Here is an 18,184-nt window from a genome sequence, read left to right as displayed (position 1 = left end):
TTACAGATAAAGGGAAATCAGGTTGACATTAAACTTCCCAACAAAAACACTGGAATCTAAAAAAAATTCCTTCAAAATTGTAAGGTAAATGATTTCTAATGCAGAATTCTCTAGTTGGCCCCACTATTGTTCAAATATATGATCAAAAATTGGGGGCTGACAGAGTGGCTCATGTGGTAGAGTGCCTGCTTAGCAAGCAAGAAGCCCTGAGTTCATAACACCTCAGTTTAAAAATTTTTTTTAAATGCTTAACTGAAAAAAGATTTTTTAAAATACCTCAAAATACACTTTTTTTTTTTCAAAAAAAGCAGAGCTTTGAGTAATATCCTCCCCCAAAACAATGGAATAAACCAAAATAGAAGATGTGGAAACTAGAATATTACAGATCAAACACAAGAGGCAATATGAAATTTCTAAGTTTAGAAGGGGAAAAGGCAGAACTGACAGATTATCTACCAAATTTGTCTTTGTAAAAAAATAGTACTGCAAGACACTTATAGAAACACATAAAAACAACTGCTGATTCATACAAAGAAAACTAAGCAAAGTCAATTATTAACTATTAGAAAGAAAATGTTATAGTTCTCTACTTGACTCATCAATATACAATATTTACTTAACTATACAGACAACTAATACTGTCTAAACAAAATTTATAAATCCTCCCCCACCATAACAAAACTGATTAATACCTAAGTGTCATAAATTGAAAAGGAGCCAAGGAAGCTTATTATTTGGAAATATATACTGAAGGAAAAGCTTAAAAAAAAAAGCTGAAAATTATTGCCTCCAGTGATCTTGATTTGCCAAAGAAGGATGAGTTAAAGGATTATTATTTTTTATTTAATTTTTTGATAAAAAGTTTTAAGATACAGCCCAAGAGATAAAAGCAAATACATTGAAAATATATATTCATATGCATTTAAAATCTAGCAATACAGAACCTGAAATGAAACAATTAACAAAATATACTAAGCATTCATATATACAGTTCAAAACTACAGAATGATATAACATAACATGACATGAACCCAGACACTATGCCAATAAGCATTTTAATAAATGACTCATTTAATTCATCCTGTGAAAAAGGTTATATTCTCTCTACTTCTATAAACAAGAAACTGAGTTTCAAAGATCAGGTAATTTGCGCCTCAACACAAATGCAGTGAAACAGGGATTGAAAACCTAAGACTATGTTCAAATCATGATTCCATTTAGCAAAAAGAAAGAATGCTAAATTTTCTGAGTTCAGATTACTAAATCGTATTAATGGGTAACTGACATATTTTCACAAACTACATTAATCATAAATGATCTACTAATTCCCTGCCAAGTAACTATTAGGCAGCCAAGCTCAAACACCTGTATAGCTTCTCGTGATTAGTTTTAAAATAATGCCATTTTTAAACTACATATTTTTTACAGTGCTTAGTGTTTTTATTATTCTGAAAAGCTCACAGTGTAAAGCAATTTAGCCATTAAACTAACATACTCTTCTATTCTCAATAAAGTAGTGAGACAAGCTTCAAGAAATCACAGCAAAAAAAGCATGATTTACAATTTGAAATGTCACATGTCTGTCGTATCCTTGCACATCCTACAAAGACATTAAAAATTCTTTCTTAAGACAAAAAAAAAAAAAAAACTTGGTTATGGTAGTGGAAACTGGTGATTCTACCAGTTTCTTTTGGGTTCAAAATTTTTCTGCTTTCTGTTTTAACAAAATTATCCCAACTGAGATCCTCAAAATATACAACTATGAAAAGAAACATGTTTTATTTTAAAGTTTTCAAGCTTTACTTGTAGATACAATGATGCCTTAAGAAAAACAGAGAGATAATCCATTTATCTTAGTGCAAGGATAAAAATGTACAAAGAATCTAAATGTGAAGAACAAAAAAACTGCCATGTAGCACTAAAGAGACTGAAAAGTCATCAACCATTGTGATTTTTTAAAAAAATGTTTTCATTTGCTGGTTTCTTTTTATAAAAGCTCTGAAACAGGAGGAGAATGGATAATAAAGAATTCAATCAATTATTGATTCAATGGCATAACAGGAGAAGTAGCAAGAAAGTCACAGATAACCTTAATTCACAGGTGTTTTGTTTTGTTTTGTTTTGTTTTGTTTTTAATCTCTAATCATTTCTCTGAAGGAGGCAAGTAAGAAGGTATCTAAAAATGTACTCACCTCAACAACTAGCACACTGCACAGTGGTGAATGGTAAGGGAAACAAATCAGGTCAACAAGATGCCAGACCAGGATCGTGGAAACTGTAACACTTAACATAACTCACCCATCACTGTATTATTCTGGCAGTTCCTACTGAGCGCTATTAGGGTGGTGAGCTTTCCTGGATCCTTTATGACACCTTAATTAAACACAGGCTAGGTACAAAATGGATTCTCAGACCCAGATAATCCAAAGTGACAATATGTCAATGATAAAGCAAAAGGTTTAATAGCAACAACAAATTTGTTTCTTGCTGACAATATACACCCATGATTTGGGAGTGAAATGTCATGGAGGATAAATACCTACATAAAATTGCAATGAAATATTTACTGCCTGGCCTTAACAATTTGAGTTTAACAACAGTTTTAAGACTTTGTATGCAATTTTCAAAAGTATCACAAAGTAATAAATGTTTCCAACTACATAAAAACTGCTAATGTGTATACTAAGGATAAAGCTCCAGTGGAGGAAAAATGTTCTCTGAACATTTACTGAATTAAAATAATACCAAAAGCTCCTGAAGAAACAATACTACTAGAGGATTTTAAATTACACCAAAATATGAAACACAACATAACTGAAGAAACTGGATTTTGGATTAAATTTTTTAAATTCCTAAAGATTTCCAAAAGCAAAGTTTTGCAGCAGTAAATACAAACAAATCAGAAACAACCTTTTATAAGAATTAGGACTATCAGTATACACTCCATTTAAAGATACAGAAGGAAAAAAGTAACAGAGTCACAAATGCAAAGAAATAGCAGAAAATAGTGGTCAAAATGATACTGCATTTGAGTAGTTCATTCTATCTTTCAAAATATTTCATGTCATTATGTCAAAATATTCCATGGACTATTCTAATGTTACAAGAATGAAAACAAAAAACAAAAATTCCTGTTCTTGTGAAGTTTATATTAAAGTAGAAAAGAAAAACCAAGATACAAAATATAAACAAACAAAATACATAATGTGCTAGATGGTGATCAGTGCAATCCAGAAAAATGAACCAGGATTCTCTACTATTTAGTTTCAATTTATTTTAGAAAATGTCTTGCCCGTGAAGCCCTATATACAAATAACTTCTGTGAAAACTGTACATTGGGTTATAAGCCATAAAAGGTCCAAAATACACAACTGTGATTTACAGTGATGACATTTCTTATTTTCAAAATTGTATGGCTTCTCATTTACTTACAAAAAATTAGCTCAGTAGTCTACAATAAAATGTATACATGTGAAAGTATATCACCTTACACATCTGTGACTAACAGCTGATTATCAATATATTTTTCAAGTTAATACAACATACAAAACTTAAATAACTATACTGAACTGAAATTATTGTGTGCCTGACAAGCTCGTAAAAAATTCAGAACTTTAAATTTTCTGTCCAATTCTAACACTGCCACCATCCCCAAAAAACTATTCTTTTAGCTCCTAATTATGTAGAATAGGGGCCCCTCCTCTGTACAGAATGAGAAACTGTTCAGGAGAAACCAAAACAGAAAAGAAAGCTTAGAAAGGGAATCTTCATTCCCTTAAGAAACAATACATTTTCAACAGACTTCATAACCTTTCAAGTGATAAAAAGGTATCCTGAATGGAAAACTAATGTATACAGCTAATGTTTGGGTCAAGCTCAAAAGTCATTTAACTGAAGGTATTGACTAACCAAGACCACCTGTACCCAATACAATGATAAATTACAAAAAGCAAGAAATTCAAAGCAGCTCTACTTCATCAATATCAGCTCTCAAAATAACACTGACCAAAGTAAAAAAGAACAGATATTCAATAATAAAGCTATATGCAAAAGTCTAAGAAGTGGTATGTTCACTTGTTAAAATGGGACTGGTAAACCGAAAAAGCATCCTTAGTTTTTATTAAATAATTCTGGTGGCATGACTTATAGTAATGTACAAATAACTAACCCACTAAGAAAACCGCCAAATCAGAGACAAATTGGAGCTTCTTTAGAGGCCTGTCCGCTGAAATCTATTGAGACTTTGAACCCTTATGGAATATTCAGTACAAAAAAAAAAAATCATCATCCCACTGTGTCAGAAAAATAACAGTGTTAGGACTTTATTACTTTCTCACACTTCCCAGACACTATTAAAGGAAAGTTCTAGCACTGGAGTAAATAAAATAACCCTGAATATAAAAATACATTCTGAAATATTAGTCTATCGTTGGGCCTCAAGTCTGAATCTGATTAATGGTTTGCAAACACTTTCAATTAAGCATGCACAGCTGTCTGGTAACTCTGATGAAAATCTTGGAAACTGGCTAAAAACATCAAGAGAACTAACTGAACAAAGGTGAGCACTGTTCCTAACAAATCCATAATTCAATCTATGGTGTCAGTGTCAAACAACTGCTTTTAAGTTTCAGTAGCATAAATTAATCCAACCAAGGGTTCAAGTATCACTTTACATTGCTTGTTAAACTTCACATTCAGATGTACAACTTTAGGAATATAAAGTTTATTCTTATAAACTTTTTTAAAATAAATTGTACGTAAGTGCCTAAACTAATTCTGCTATGTAATCTAATATATAAATTTAGACTGAACTACCTGACAGCTCAAGAGGGTTTCTAAATCCAAGTTATTCCAGGAAGACAGCAATCAATCATGTGTGGCAATTTAGCATATTTATAAATCTTAACAAACAACAAAGAAATAATTCACCAGAAAGCAAATTAAACTTACAGCCAAAAAATCTGAATGGCTTTTATGTACAGAGATTAATGGTTTCACTACATTTTCTAAAAATAAAATTACAAAAATGAAATAAAAAAAGACACTGAGCCTACCATCTTGCACAAAAGCAAATGAATAAAGGGTCAAGATACTTTTTCATTTTTACAGAATCACATCATGCGTATTAAAACGGCAGTTAATAAGAGCTATACATATTATTGCTTTTAAATATATTTCAAAATTTCACAACAGTTGTCCTCAATTGTATTATCACTAGGCAGAAGATACCTTATGATAATGACTACAGCAGGAAAAGACAAGGTTGCCAAAGATTAACAAATGCCGGAAACATTAAGTCAATATTCAAAGTACCAATTCTGGTACTGTATACCTAGTAATGCAGCATAAGAGCTGATGGAAGGGGAACAATATGAAAATAAAATGATTAAGGACTTTATGAGTATTTCTTCCATGTGGTCAACTTTAAATAGGAATAGACATAATTTTAAATAACCGTGCTATTATGCTGCAAGAACAAAACATGGAATGCCCTCTGCAACTGCCCAGAGCACTTTCTTCTAACAAGAGGAGGATGAGACATGATGTTTACCTATAATAAAACATCTAAGAAATTAAGATAAAGATTGCTTGATTTCTCAATTATGACAAAATGAATCTTTCTTCCAAATTTTTACTTTTAAAAAGGTAGTGTAAATCTGAAAAAGCATTTATCATCAAAGCAAGAATACAAAATTCAATTATAAATTCTACGGAGCTTTACAGCAATTAAGCAGTTGTTCAAAATCTTTTCATGCACTCCAGAGAGTTACTCTAAGATGAGATCAGAAGGCAAATTTCAGACAATTTCTTTATTATTTTGACCTCTTTAATTTGAAGACAACTGATTTCTTAAAGATATTTTAATGGAGTTTTCTTCCCCCCTTTAAAGTTTTATATTTTATCTTATAAAATATACATAATCAATATGCAAGCTTTTAACTTTAAAAATAAAAAATCTTCAAATCTACATGTGCTGGTATAATGTGTGCATGGACATAAATTCTAGAGACTTTGTAATGAATCAGTGCAAGAGCTGATTACTTTTAGACAATGGAAAAGTCATTTTGAATTAATACTAAAATAAAACACTAGGACACTGAACAAAGCGTTTAGACTCAGTTTTCAACTCACAGAAAGATTCATAAAGACTTTTAAGAAATCAGAAATCTCTACCCTCTAAGAAATTATATTTCATAGGCCAATAAATCATATCCATCCAATCCATTGAGATATGAATACATCCTGGAAATACATGAGAAATTCTGAAACATAGCCAATATTAGCACAACTATCAACATCAACTTTTAGAAGTAGAATTCAGTCTGAAGACAAGCAGAGTAATTTTTAAGATTGCTTCTTGCTTAATTGAAAAAGGATCAGAGGTGTATACAATGATTCAGAAAACAGTTCTAAGCATATTTCCTTTATCTGTATGTGATCTTTGTATATAAACTACAACTAAATGACTGACAGAAGGAACTCACTGGCCAAAACATCCACACAAGTCAACATGGCTTTTTGTACCATTCTTCCTCTATTGTAATTCTAAAACTCTCCCTATGAAACTCATCACTGTCGTGAAGTCAGGCTAACAAGAGAGTGTTTTTCTGTCCTCTGAGAACTATCACTAGGCTTACTTTCTAATATGCAAGTAGTTCCTTAAAAATTTGGGTCACTGGGGCTGGGGATGCAGCTCAGTGACAGAACACTCACCTAGCATGCACAAATTCCAGGATTTGATGCCTAGCACCACAAAAGAAAAAAAAGCCTGAGTCATTCAAAATTAGGACACTTCAGATCTTTTTTTTAAATATTTTTTAAGTTTAATAATGTTGGCTGTGAGAAATTAAAACTACTGATAAGAAATACTCCTTGAAAACATTCAGGGATTCAAAATCTCTCCTTCTCCCTACTCTTATTAAGCATAAGCCAATGTCAACTTTTCTTCCTGTCAACTGTGGTTATACATACAACATATACACATCTAAAAAGCTATTTCCCAAATCAAGGTTAGGGAAGGTGTTTGAAGAAAGGGAAACCTAAATTCCAATAATAATTTGCTCAACAAGAGAGGTAAGACTCCGAGGGAGTTTGTACCAGAATAAATAAATAATCATATGTGTATATATACAATATTTGTAGAAATAAACTGTCTCTTTGTAGTTGTTGTTACATTTTTGTTTTCAGTTGATCGTATTATTGTTATGGCTAGCAAGTAAAGAAATTATAGCTGGACATGGTAGCTCACACCTGTGATCCCAGGTAGGCGGAAGGTGTAGGTATGTCTGTCCAAGGCCAATCTCAGGCAAAAACCCAAGGCACTATGTGAAAAATAACTAAAGCAAAAAAGAGCTGTGGACATGGTTCAAGTGGTAGAGTGTCTACCTAGCAAGTCTGAGGCCCTGAGTTCAAATCCCAGTACCACAAAAAGAGAGAGAGAGAGAAATTGCATTCTCTTATCAATAATATCAAATGTGGGGGGGGAAACCTTAACGTAAACAGAATGGGAAATTATAATAAAATAGAAATTCAATCTGTATTAAAATCTTAAAACTCTCAATCTTTTAAATAGGCAGCAAGGTCTCCTAATGAGAGAAAACAATTAACACAAGAATAACAGGAAAGTACTGCCATAAAACAAACCCATGAATCTAAAGTAAGAAAGAAAACTTTCTTCAATAATTCTAATAACTGACACTTCCTATTAAAAAATAAAGTTACTTGTTAAAACTGAGACTAGAACCAACATAATTTTCTAAAATATATGTAAATAAACATTGCAGTGCATTCAACAATTAAAATCTATGAATTTAAAATTCAAATTACAGTATTTTTGACTCAGAACTCCGTATGATATAAAAAATAATATCTTGCTTATAATGCTTTGCATTCCCAAGTAGTCACAGGGAAAAACCCTCTATGGATTCAAAGTTAATTTATCTTTGTGGGTGAACTTACTGTTTTGTGACCATTCTGGCAGGCCACATGCAGCGCTGTCTGCCCCATTGCATCCTCAACATCAACATCACTGACGTGTTGCACAAGGTCATGGAGTAGTTCTGTCCGCCCATTCACAGCCAGCCAGTGTATCTGCAAAGTCATTCAGTTATTAGCATTTGTGCAAGTGTTCATTTTAAAAAGCAGATAAGTAATGCTATTATTTCTCAATTCAGCATGTTATTCAAGCTAACAATATTTTAAGTCCATACAGGTTTTCCCAATTATTTATTTATTTATGGTACTGGGGCTTGAACTCAGGGCCTACACCTTAGCCACTCTGCCAGCCTTTTTTTGTGATTAAGTTTCTCGAGATAGGGTCTCACAGACGACTTGCTTAGGATTAGCTTCAAACCACGATCCTCCTGATCTCTGCCTCCTGAGTAGCTAGGATTATAGGTATGAGCCACCGGCCCCTAGCCAGGTTTTCCCTTTTATATAAGAAAAATACATGCACCAAGATATAGGTTATACCACAGTTTATTATAAAATCAAAAACTCAATGGCTCAAAATAGTAAGTATCCTAGGTTTAGGATGACCAAACATGCTGCTTCTTAGACAACCCTAGACTTTAAGTATTGCTTATCTCTAGAAAAAAGCATTGGATATTTTTTTCCTTTCTCAGAAACAAACATAAGTTAAAAAGTAATTAACATAGTAGTTCCATGTTCTTTACTTCCTATATTTATAAATAGCAAATATATCTTACTTAAATACTCAAATATATAAGGAGAAAATAAGAAACATAAAACTCCTGTAAGTCTACCACTGAAAGATAATATTAAACTTTAGACTAAAAGGGTTAGATGTGGTGGTTCACAACTTCTAATCCCAGCTACTTGAGAAGCAGAGATAGGAGGATCACGGTTCAAAGCCAACCCAGGCAATAGTTAGCAAGACACCATCTCAAAGAACAGTTGGGCATGGTAGTACACATCTGTAATTTCAGCTCGGCAGGAGACATAAAAAGGAGGATAGCAATCAGAGGCTGGTTCAGGCAAAAAGCCTAAGACCCCATCTGAAAAATAACTGAAACAAAAAAGGAATAGGATTGTAGTTCAAGTGGTAGAGAGCTTGCCTAGCAAATACAATGCCCTGAACTCAAACTCCAATACTGCCAAAAACAAACAAAAGAAAACTTTTAGACTAAGAGGAGCCAAGAGTATAGTTCAGTGATAGAATCTGTGCTTAGTATGTGTTAGGCCTTGGGTTCCATCTTCAGCATAAACAGAAAAAAATATTTTGGATTATATATTCAAAGTCCAATCCATGTATTTGTCATTTGATTTGTTTTCCAGCTAAAAAAAAATTAAGCCAGGTATGGTGATACATGCCTATAATCATAGCACGTAGGAGGCTAAAACAGGAAGATCTTAAGTTTGAGGCCAACCTGGAATACATAGAGAGTTAGCAGCCAGCCTGGGCTAGAGATATCTGTTTCAAAAAAACAAAAAACTGAATAAATATATATTAGGACACCCTTGTTTTTAAAAAGCTGGTGGAGTGGTTTTAAGTGGTAAAGCAAGCATGAGGCCACTACTGCCAAAAAAAAAAAAAATAGCAGATTGTGCATATCTGTCAGCTTCAACAAAACCACACTGAAATAATAGTAAAAGAATATTTTCTTAAAGAACAAAAGCATCAAGACATAGGAGAAAAATACAATTTTTGAAGTTGTAAAGCAAATAATCCTTTCTACCCTGCCAGAAAACACATATTGACTTATCAGAACAAAAAGCAGAATTCTAAGCTAAGAAGGCATGTAATTCAGATCACAAAACCCCTAAAGGTTTCAAAATAAGCACTATTCAGCTCTTGAAGTAGGGGTGAAAGATGGGTTAAGAACAAATTAGACAAAAGTGTATTAAGTAATATTTAGACCTAAAGATACCTATCTCTCTCTGTAAGAACAATGAAAGATCCTAACTAATCTGACAGACTATAAGAAACTTGAGGCTGGAGTTGTGGCTCAAGCAGGAGAGTGCCTGCTTCGCAAGTGCAAAGTCCTGAGTTCTAACTCCAGTCCCATCAAAAAGAAGAAAAAGAACTACCACTTTACCTGGGTACTAGGAGCTCACTCCTATAATCCTAGCTACTTTGGAGGCTGAGATTAGGAGGATCACAGCTTGAGGACAGCCCAGGAGAATACTTCATGAGACTCCATCTGCAAAATGGTGTAGAGGTGTGGTTTTAAGCAATAGAGCACCTGCTTTGCAAGTGTGAGCCCCTGAGCTCAAACCCCAGACCCACCAAAAAAAAAAAGAAACTTGAAAACAAATACATAGATGAAGGACACAAGGCACACGGAACCAAGAGTACCTAACACATTAAGAAGAGAAGATTAAATAAATGCAAGTTTACATCTTGAATGTGAAGATCCCAAACCATTCTTCCCTAAAATCCAGACTGCTAATATCTTGTTGGAAAAACCTCTCTGAGTAATTTGATCAGCTCAAAAGTGACCACCTAAAGAATCCTAAGAAGGAGCCTAGAGGCAAATGTCCAGGCAGATCCCCTTACACTGAAGCCTCCAGTGAACAAACTTCATCCATACAGAGGGGGCTTTCAAATAGCTCTCTCATGTTCCACCAAATACTTGACAGATGCATTTAATTGAAAGACAAAATAGTAAACAAGCAAGAAAACACACACACACAAATCTTCAATAAAGAAACTATTTTTAATACTCTAAGAGAGAAATGATGATCACATCCTTAAAACATGAACAGGATAGTATTATTTTAATGATGGGGGAAGTAAAGAACTTTTAGAAATTAATCATGTACAGGGACAAATGCCAAAGATGACTTAGATAATAATGTTGAAGAAGTCTCTCACAAACCAAAAACAAAGAGACATGGAGAAACAAGAGAAAATGTAGTAAAATTACTAGAGGAATTAGTCTAAAAGGTCTACTATTTTAAGAATAGAAATGAAGAAGTGGAAATCATCAGAATCAAATTTGTATCAGTTTCTAGGTTGATAGCTCTTAGCCAAATGGATTAAAAAAATTATCCAGTCGAACTGAAAAAATAAATCCAAGACATATAGTGGTCCTTAGAATACTAAGGACAAAGTAGATTATATAAATTTCTGGAGGAAAAAAACAGGTTTCATAGAAAAAATCAAGAATCAAAATGGCACCAAACTTTACTACTGAAAGCTAAACAACAAAGTAACTCTTTCAAAATACTAAGGGAAAATTATGTTCAACCTAGAATTTTATTTCCAGTTAAACTGTCAATTAAATATATGGGCAGATTCAATGACTCAAGTCATATTCACACATGCAAGTTAGCAACAAATTTACCCGCTTTTTAGAAAGTACCAGAAGATGTGCTCCAGCAAAATGAGAGAACAATTATCAGGAAAGATAAGACATGAGACTCATTTAATAGAAAACACAAAGCAAGTGAAAGATAACAGTAATCTCCAGCATGGTACTGAAGAAGCATTCTGAACAACTGTGTAGACCTAGAAACCAACCAATGCAGCCTGGAGAGGACAGGGGTTTCCGTCCGATAAGACGATCCTTCAAGACATAATCAAGAACATGAAATGAATACATTTTAGGAGGAAATTTACAAAGAGCAGTAAGTACTCAGCAAACTTAAAAACTAAAATAAATAAACCAGGCATAGTGGCACAAACCTGCAATCCCAGCACTGAGGAGGCTAAGGATGGATCGTGTGTTTGATGCCACCCTGTGCTACATAGTGAGGCCTTGTCTCAAAAAATAAATAAGCAAATAAACAAATAAACAAGCTTCAATAAGGTAAGAAATGGACATAAAAGATGCTGAGATTGAAAAGGAAGAAATAAAACTATTTATAGATGTTATCTATTCAAAAAATCCCCAAGGAACCCTACACCCCCCCCAAAAAAACTGTAGATGTGAGTTCAGCAAGTTGCAGGATACAAGATCAAGACACACACACATGCGCGCGCGCGCACACACACACACACACACACACAGCATTTCCATATACTAACAATGAACATGCAGACACCCAAATTAAAAACACAATACCATTTACAACTGCTCCAAAGAAAATGCTTAATGAAACATGCACAAAATCTCTTAGCTGAATTGTGCAAAATGCTAACAAAAGAAATCAGACCTAAATAAGTAGAGAGACACACTGTGTTTATAGTGTAGAAGAGTCAAGAAAGTAAAGATGTCAACTGTTCCCAAACTGGGCTATCAGTTTAATGCAATTTCAATCAAAATCCCAGCAAGTTGTTTTGGGGGGTTTTTTTGTAGGCATAGACAAGTTTATTCCAAAACTTATATGGAAAGGCAAAGGAGCTAGAAGAGCTAATACAATCTTGACAGAGAAAAGGTGGGAAGAATTAGTCTTCTGATCTTAAGGCTTCCTGTATACCTATAATTATGAAGTCAGTGTAGTACTGAGAAAGAGACAGACACATAAGATCAACAGCATGAATTCAAAGACCAGAAGAAGCCCACACAAATATACCCAACTGATTTTTGAGAAAGACACAAAATCAATTTCATGCAGGAAGGACAGCCTTTCAACAAGCAATTCTAAAGTAACCGAACATTCACAGGTGAAAATAATGAACATCAATGTAAGCTTCATATCTTATACAAATATTGAAAGAAACTGCAGACATAGATGCACAACATAAAACTATTGTACCTTTAGGAAAAAAAGGTAGGAGAAAATCTTCAGGATCTAAGGCTAGGCAAAGAGTTCTTTAATTTGATACAAAAAGCATGATCCACAAATGAAAAAAACTAATAAACTGGATTTAACAAAATTAAAAACTTTTGCTCTCCAAAAGACCCTTGTTAAACAGGGCATGACTGCACACACCTATCATCCTAGCACTTGGAAAGTGGAAGCAAGATCAGAAGATCACAAATTCAGGGCCAGCCTAGGCTACATAACAAGACCTTGTCTCAAGAGAGGAAAAAAAAGATCCTATTAAGCATTTGAAAGGGGAAACTAAAGACTGAGAGAAAATATTTACAAATCACATACCTGATAAAGTACTATTCTCTTGTGTATACAGAATGTTCACGACAGTTTTTAAAAATCCAATTGAAGCCAGGTGCAGGTAGCTCACACCTGTAATCCTAGCTACTCAAGAGGCAGAGGTTAAGAGATCATGGTTCAAAGTCAACCCAGGCAAATTGTTCAAGAGACCCTATCTTGAAAAACCCTTCACAAAAATAGGGCTGGTGGAGTGGCTCAAGGTGAAGGCCCTGAGTTCAAGCCCCAGTACCACAAAAAAAAAAAAAATCCCATTTAAAAAAATTTTTAAATGGATTGAACTGGCATTTCACTTCACATAAGAGGACATACAAATGACAAAAAAAGCCTATGAAAAGATAATATTATTGGCAATTAGGCAACTGCTAATTAAAATCTCAGTGAGATAGTACCACATGCCCATCATAATGGCTAAAATCAAAAACAGTGACAATAGCAAAAAGATTGGCAAAGAATCTGAAAAACTGGATCACTTATGTATTATTGGTCCAACCACTATCAACAACAGCTAAGCAGTGAATCTTAAAACTAAACGTGAAATTATCACAAACACATCAAATGCCTTTCTAGACATTAATCCCAAAGAAATGTAAGCTTATGTTCATGCAAAAACTTGTGCACTAATATTTATATTTACAACAAAGCTTTACTCATAACAGCCTAGAATCCAAAATGATTCGGATATCCTTCAACAGGTGAAATGTTAAAGAAATGGCAGTATATTTACCCATGGACTACCCAGCACTATAAATGAAAACTACTGATACATAACAAACTAGCTAAATCTCCAGAGAATATGATCAGCAAAATCAGCCAATCCCAAAAGGTTCCATACAGTGTGATTCCATTTAAATAACATTCTTCAAATGACAAAGCTTTAGAAATGGAGAACAGATAAATGGATGCCAGGGGTTAGACTTGGTATGTGGAGAAGATAGAAAGGTAGGTATACTCTAAAAGAGCAACACAAGAGATCTGTGTGGTGCCGAGAATGTTCAGAATATCAACTACTGGGGTGAACACAAGAACAGACACAAATAAGACAACGCCAAAGAACTTCAAATCCATGTGCACAAATCCAAGTAAAACGGGGACATCTCAACAAGATGTATCAATATCCTGGTTGTGATATTGTCATATTATAGGTTTACAAAATGTTACCACTTAGGGAAACTGAACAAAATGTAAAATGTGTAGGGAATATCTGCATATTTTTTCTTAAAACTGCACATCAATCTACTATTATCTCATTTTTTAAAAGGCAATTATTAACAACAAAGAAAACAAAATGGAATGCAAGAAAGAAAAGTAACTATACTAAATTATTTGGCATAACTATGAGCAGTCTTCAGTTAGAAAAATAAAAATACTGAAAAATAACCTAAGCCAAAATTACAATGCCTGTACTTGAAGGATGTGAGGGAAATGTGCTTACATATGATGGAAGGAGCGGAAAGGCTGAAAAGGAGAACAATAACCTCAACTTCCAGAAAGTTAATAGGTAATGCCTAAAGCCAAACAAATGAAAAAGAAACATTCACATGTTATTTAGATACAAAGACTTAAAATTTTTAAATCCATTAAAATAGTTGAAAGTAAATGCCTTGGAAGAGAAAGGATTGGAGGAAGAAGTTCTGAGAGGAAGGCCAAGAGGCTTTCCTATAACGAGCCTTGCAGAACCATGTGATTCCTTTAAATATATGCATGAACAATTTAATAAAATAAAAATATATTAATATTAAGGTATTTTCCACTCCATCTTTCTTAAAGTTCAGGAACGAAGGGGAGAAGCTGGCAAACTAAAATTTATGCAACTAACTATATTAACATGGGATATAACATCTTGCCTAGACTGGGTAGTGTTCTAAAGAAAGATCTATGTCATTTCTAGGGTTTTATAACCCTCTGTGGCACCTACCACATCTCTAGGCATCCTATACATATTCAGAATACAGTCTTACTTTATAGGGTAGATGGTACATTGCTAATATATAACAAAATCTGATTTTTCATAGGAATTACAGATTCTATATAATAATCATAACTGAGATTATTCTATAAGCCACTCAGAAAAATTCAAATTTCAGGGATGCTTTTTCTCATTGCTCCTCACCAAAAAAAAAAAAAAAAAAAATTTAAGCAAAAAGGCCTTGAAAACTGACTTGGTAAGTAAATATTTAATATTCTTCTTTATTCACAAATTAAAGATTCAAAATCTACAAGTATTACGAAAGGAAGGCTAAATTCAACTTAATGAGTAAAACTTATCTTCTGCCATAAAATCAAAATAATTGCTAGATAATGACATAACTCATCTCTACTTCTAAAATGAATAGTGCTCCACTAAATGATGATTTGGTTAAATTTTTGAGATTTCAACAATCCCTCCAGCAATATCCTGTAACATCTCCCTGTAATATGTACGTGGATTAAAAATACACTATTTTTGCAAGGAAAATAATAAAAATATTAGTTTAAATAAGACATAGAAAGTCTAAAAGGATATGGCCAAAATGGTAATGGTGATTACCTCTGAGTACACGGAATAAACTTTTTTCCCTTCTGCCTAGCCATACGATTTTCCTACAATGAACATATCAAAGTTTTTAAGGGCTGGCACAGTGGCTCAAGTGGTAGAGTGCCTATCTAATAAGTGTGAAGCACTGAGTTGAACCCCACAATACCACCAAAAAAAAAAAATTTTTTTTTAAATGACAGAATGAAAAACTACTCTCCTACAATAAACTGATGATACACTTTGACAGAAATGCTCTTAAGAAGTCCCTTGAAAGTCAGTGACTAAAGCTAGAGGAATAAAACTTCAAAATAAGTGAGTTACAAAGCTGAAAGAGCGAGGGAAGAAACATGATGAATCATGATTTTTCTTAACAAATGCAAATGAAAATGATACCTCAAGTCATCATGCACATTCTTAATTACGATAGTGAAGTTAACTTGCACAAACACCTGTGCTAGACGCTGTGTTAGTACCACAGTCAAGATTATTTTCTGAAAAGTATTTAAAAACCTCAGATAAGATTAGTAGCACTTACTGCTGTAAGGCCTTCATTATTACAAATGTTGACATCAGCACTGTATTCTAATAATTTACTCATGCATTTCTTCTGTCTGAAAAGAGAAAGAGACAGTCATAGATCTAGTACTAGAAAAATATACAAATTACAATTTGTTTACTGAAATATTAACTGCAACCAACATTAGTTGATAATATCATGATATCTGTAGCTATAATTTCAAACTATATTTGCAATATTTAAATGAACACTATTTGAAATAAAATACAAAATTTTTTCTATGGGCCCAAAGGTAATAGAATTAAAAAATGCCACAATCAGGTATTCATGTCAATGGGACAAATTCACCATTTGAACTGCACAGAAATTTCTAGTTTTGACTAAATAAACAGAATACTAATCTTCATTAAAAAAATACAAGAAAATATAAGGCTAGTGAGTGGGAAATGGATAAAGCAAAATGTTTCAATGCTGCATCCTACAATCTTGATGACAAAAGATTTAATGCTAAGATTAGTTATAAAAACAATCAGAGGTTGAATAGAGTGTAAATACTGTATACACTTGTATGTAAATAGAAATATGATACCTGTTGAAACTGTTCCCAGAATGGGGGGAGGGGAAATAAAGGAGAATGGTGGAGGGGGTGAAATCAAGTATGATACATTTGATATATTGCAATAACTTTTGTAAATGCCACAATGTACCCCTACCTAACAAAACAATAATTTAAAAATAATTTAAAAGAAAAAAAAGCACAATCAGAGTTGAGCACAGTGGCTAACGCCTATAATCCTAGCTACTTAGGAAGCAGAGATCAGGAGGACTGCTATTTGAGGCTAGCCTAGGCAAAATGTTCACAACACCCTATTGTCAACCAATAAAAGCTGGGTATGGGGTCATCCCAGCTATGTCAGAAGCATAAATAGAACAACTGCATATCAAGCCTGACCAGACATAAATGCAAGACCCTATCTGTAAAATAATGACGGCAAAAAGAGCTAGGGCCATGGTTCAAATGGTAGAGCACCTGCCTGACAAGGCAAGTACAGGCTCTGAGTACAAAAGCCCAGTGACAAAAAAAAAAAATTAGAAATCAGTAAAATACATGTATATGAACCCATTTTTTTTCAATTATGTTACATGATAAAATACACATAAACTTACAATCTTAAACCATTTTTAAGATACAGTTCGGTAGAATTATACTTAGCATAAAGTCAAGGTTCATCCATGTTATAGCGTATGTCAGAAATGTCTTCCTTTCAAGGCTGAATAGCATTCCATTGTAAGTACCTACCACATTTTGCTTATCCATTCATTGGCTGGTCAGACACCTGAGTGCTTCCACATTTTTAGCTATTATAAACAATGCTGCTATATATATAGGCGTACACATGTTTGAGACATTCCAGAAGTGGAATTAATGAATCATACAGCAATTCTTGTAATGTTTTGGGAAACTATCATACTGTCTTCCACAGCAAGTCTGCCACTTCACATTCCCACCATGTACACAAGGGTTCCAAAGTCTCCATGGCCAATATTTGTTATTTTCTGTTAATCATTCTACTAGGTATGAGCTGGCATCTCATTGTAGTGTTGCATTTCCCTAAGTAGTGACGCTAAGCATCTTCTTTTGTGCTTATTGATCATTTGTATATCTTTGGGGAAATGTCTAATGTTTATTTAAATAAGTTCTCTGCCCAATTTTTTTACTTTTTGTTTGGAGGTACTGGGGTTTGAACTCAGGGCTTCATGCTTGCTGGGCAGATGCTCTACCACTTGAACCACTCCGCCAGCCCTTCCTTTTTTTTTCAGCTGTGCAATGCTTTAATTTACTGTTCTGCCTGATTTTGAACGGCCTACCAACTTCATTTTACTCACAATGCTTCCTCTTAGCCTGATTCATTCTTAGTTGCTATTCAATATTCATCTTAAATTTCCCCTCATTAATGAAGCCTGTATAGATTTTTCTGAACTACATGGAACTTAATAGTCCTCTGATGATTCATTTTTCTACTGTTATCCCTCATGTAGCAATCAGCCATGAGACAGGTAGTCTTAAACTGACTGAGGAAATAAAGTTCATGGCAATAAATTGTTTATAATCTGAGTAAAACGTTGTA

The 18,184-nt window shown here is 33.6% G+C and overlaps 1 protein-coding gene and 1 long non-coding RNA gene across 5 annotated transcripts in view; one reads left to right on the top strand and one right to left on the bottom strand.

The window, feature by feature from the left end:
• Positions 1-18,184, bottom strand: part of Hace1 (HECT domain and ankyrin repeat containing E3 ubiquitin protein ligase 1) — a 123,202-nt gene that overhangs the window by 81,049 nt on the left and 23,969 nt on the right. For 2 of the 4 annotated variants that reach the window (XR_012449254.1, XM_020178256.2), the window contains exons 5-6: positions 16,074-16,149; positions 7,960-8,091 (exon numbers count right to left, since the gene is read on the bottom strand). Coding sequence is in view for 3 of the 4 variants with exons in the window: in XM_020178256.2 (XP_020033845.2) it covers positions 7,960-8,091; positions 16,074-16,149 (208 nt within the window). In the remaining variant the exon portion in view is untranslated. Of the gene's footprint in view, positions 1-7,959; positions 8,092-10,058; positions 10,164-16,073; positions 16,150-18,184 lie in introns of those variants that run through there. The other 2 variants (XM_074077761.1, XM_074077766.1) reach the window with 2 other exon arrangements.
• The window catches only part of LOC141424242 (uncharacterized), a 41,184-nt gene that overhangs the window by 12,180 nt on the left and 10,820 nt on the right, over positions 1-18,184 (top strand). The gene's annotated exons all lie outside the window — the stretch shown is intronic.

Source organism: Castor canadensis, chromosome 1 (assembly GCF_047511655.1).
Source record: "Castor canadensis chromosome 1, mCasCan1.hap1v2, whole genome shotgun sequence".
In the NCBI taxonomy this organism is placed as follows: Eukaryota; Metazoa; Chordata; class Mammalia; order Rodentia; family Castoridae; genus Castor; species Castor canadensis.
This window is presented reverse-complemented; position numbering and strand designations above follow the sequence as displayed.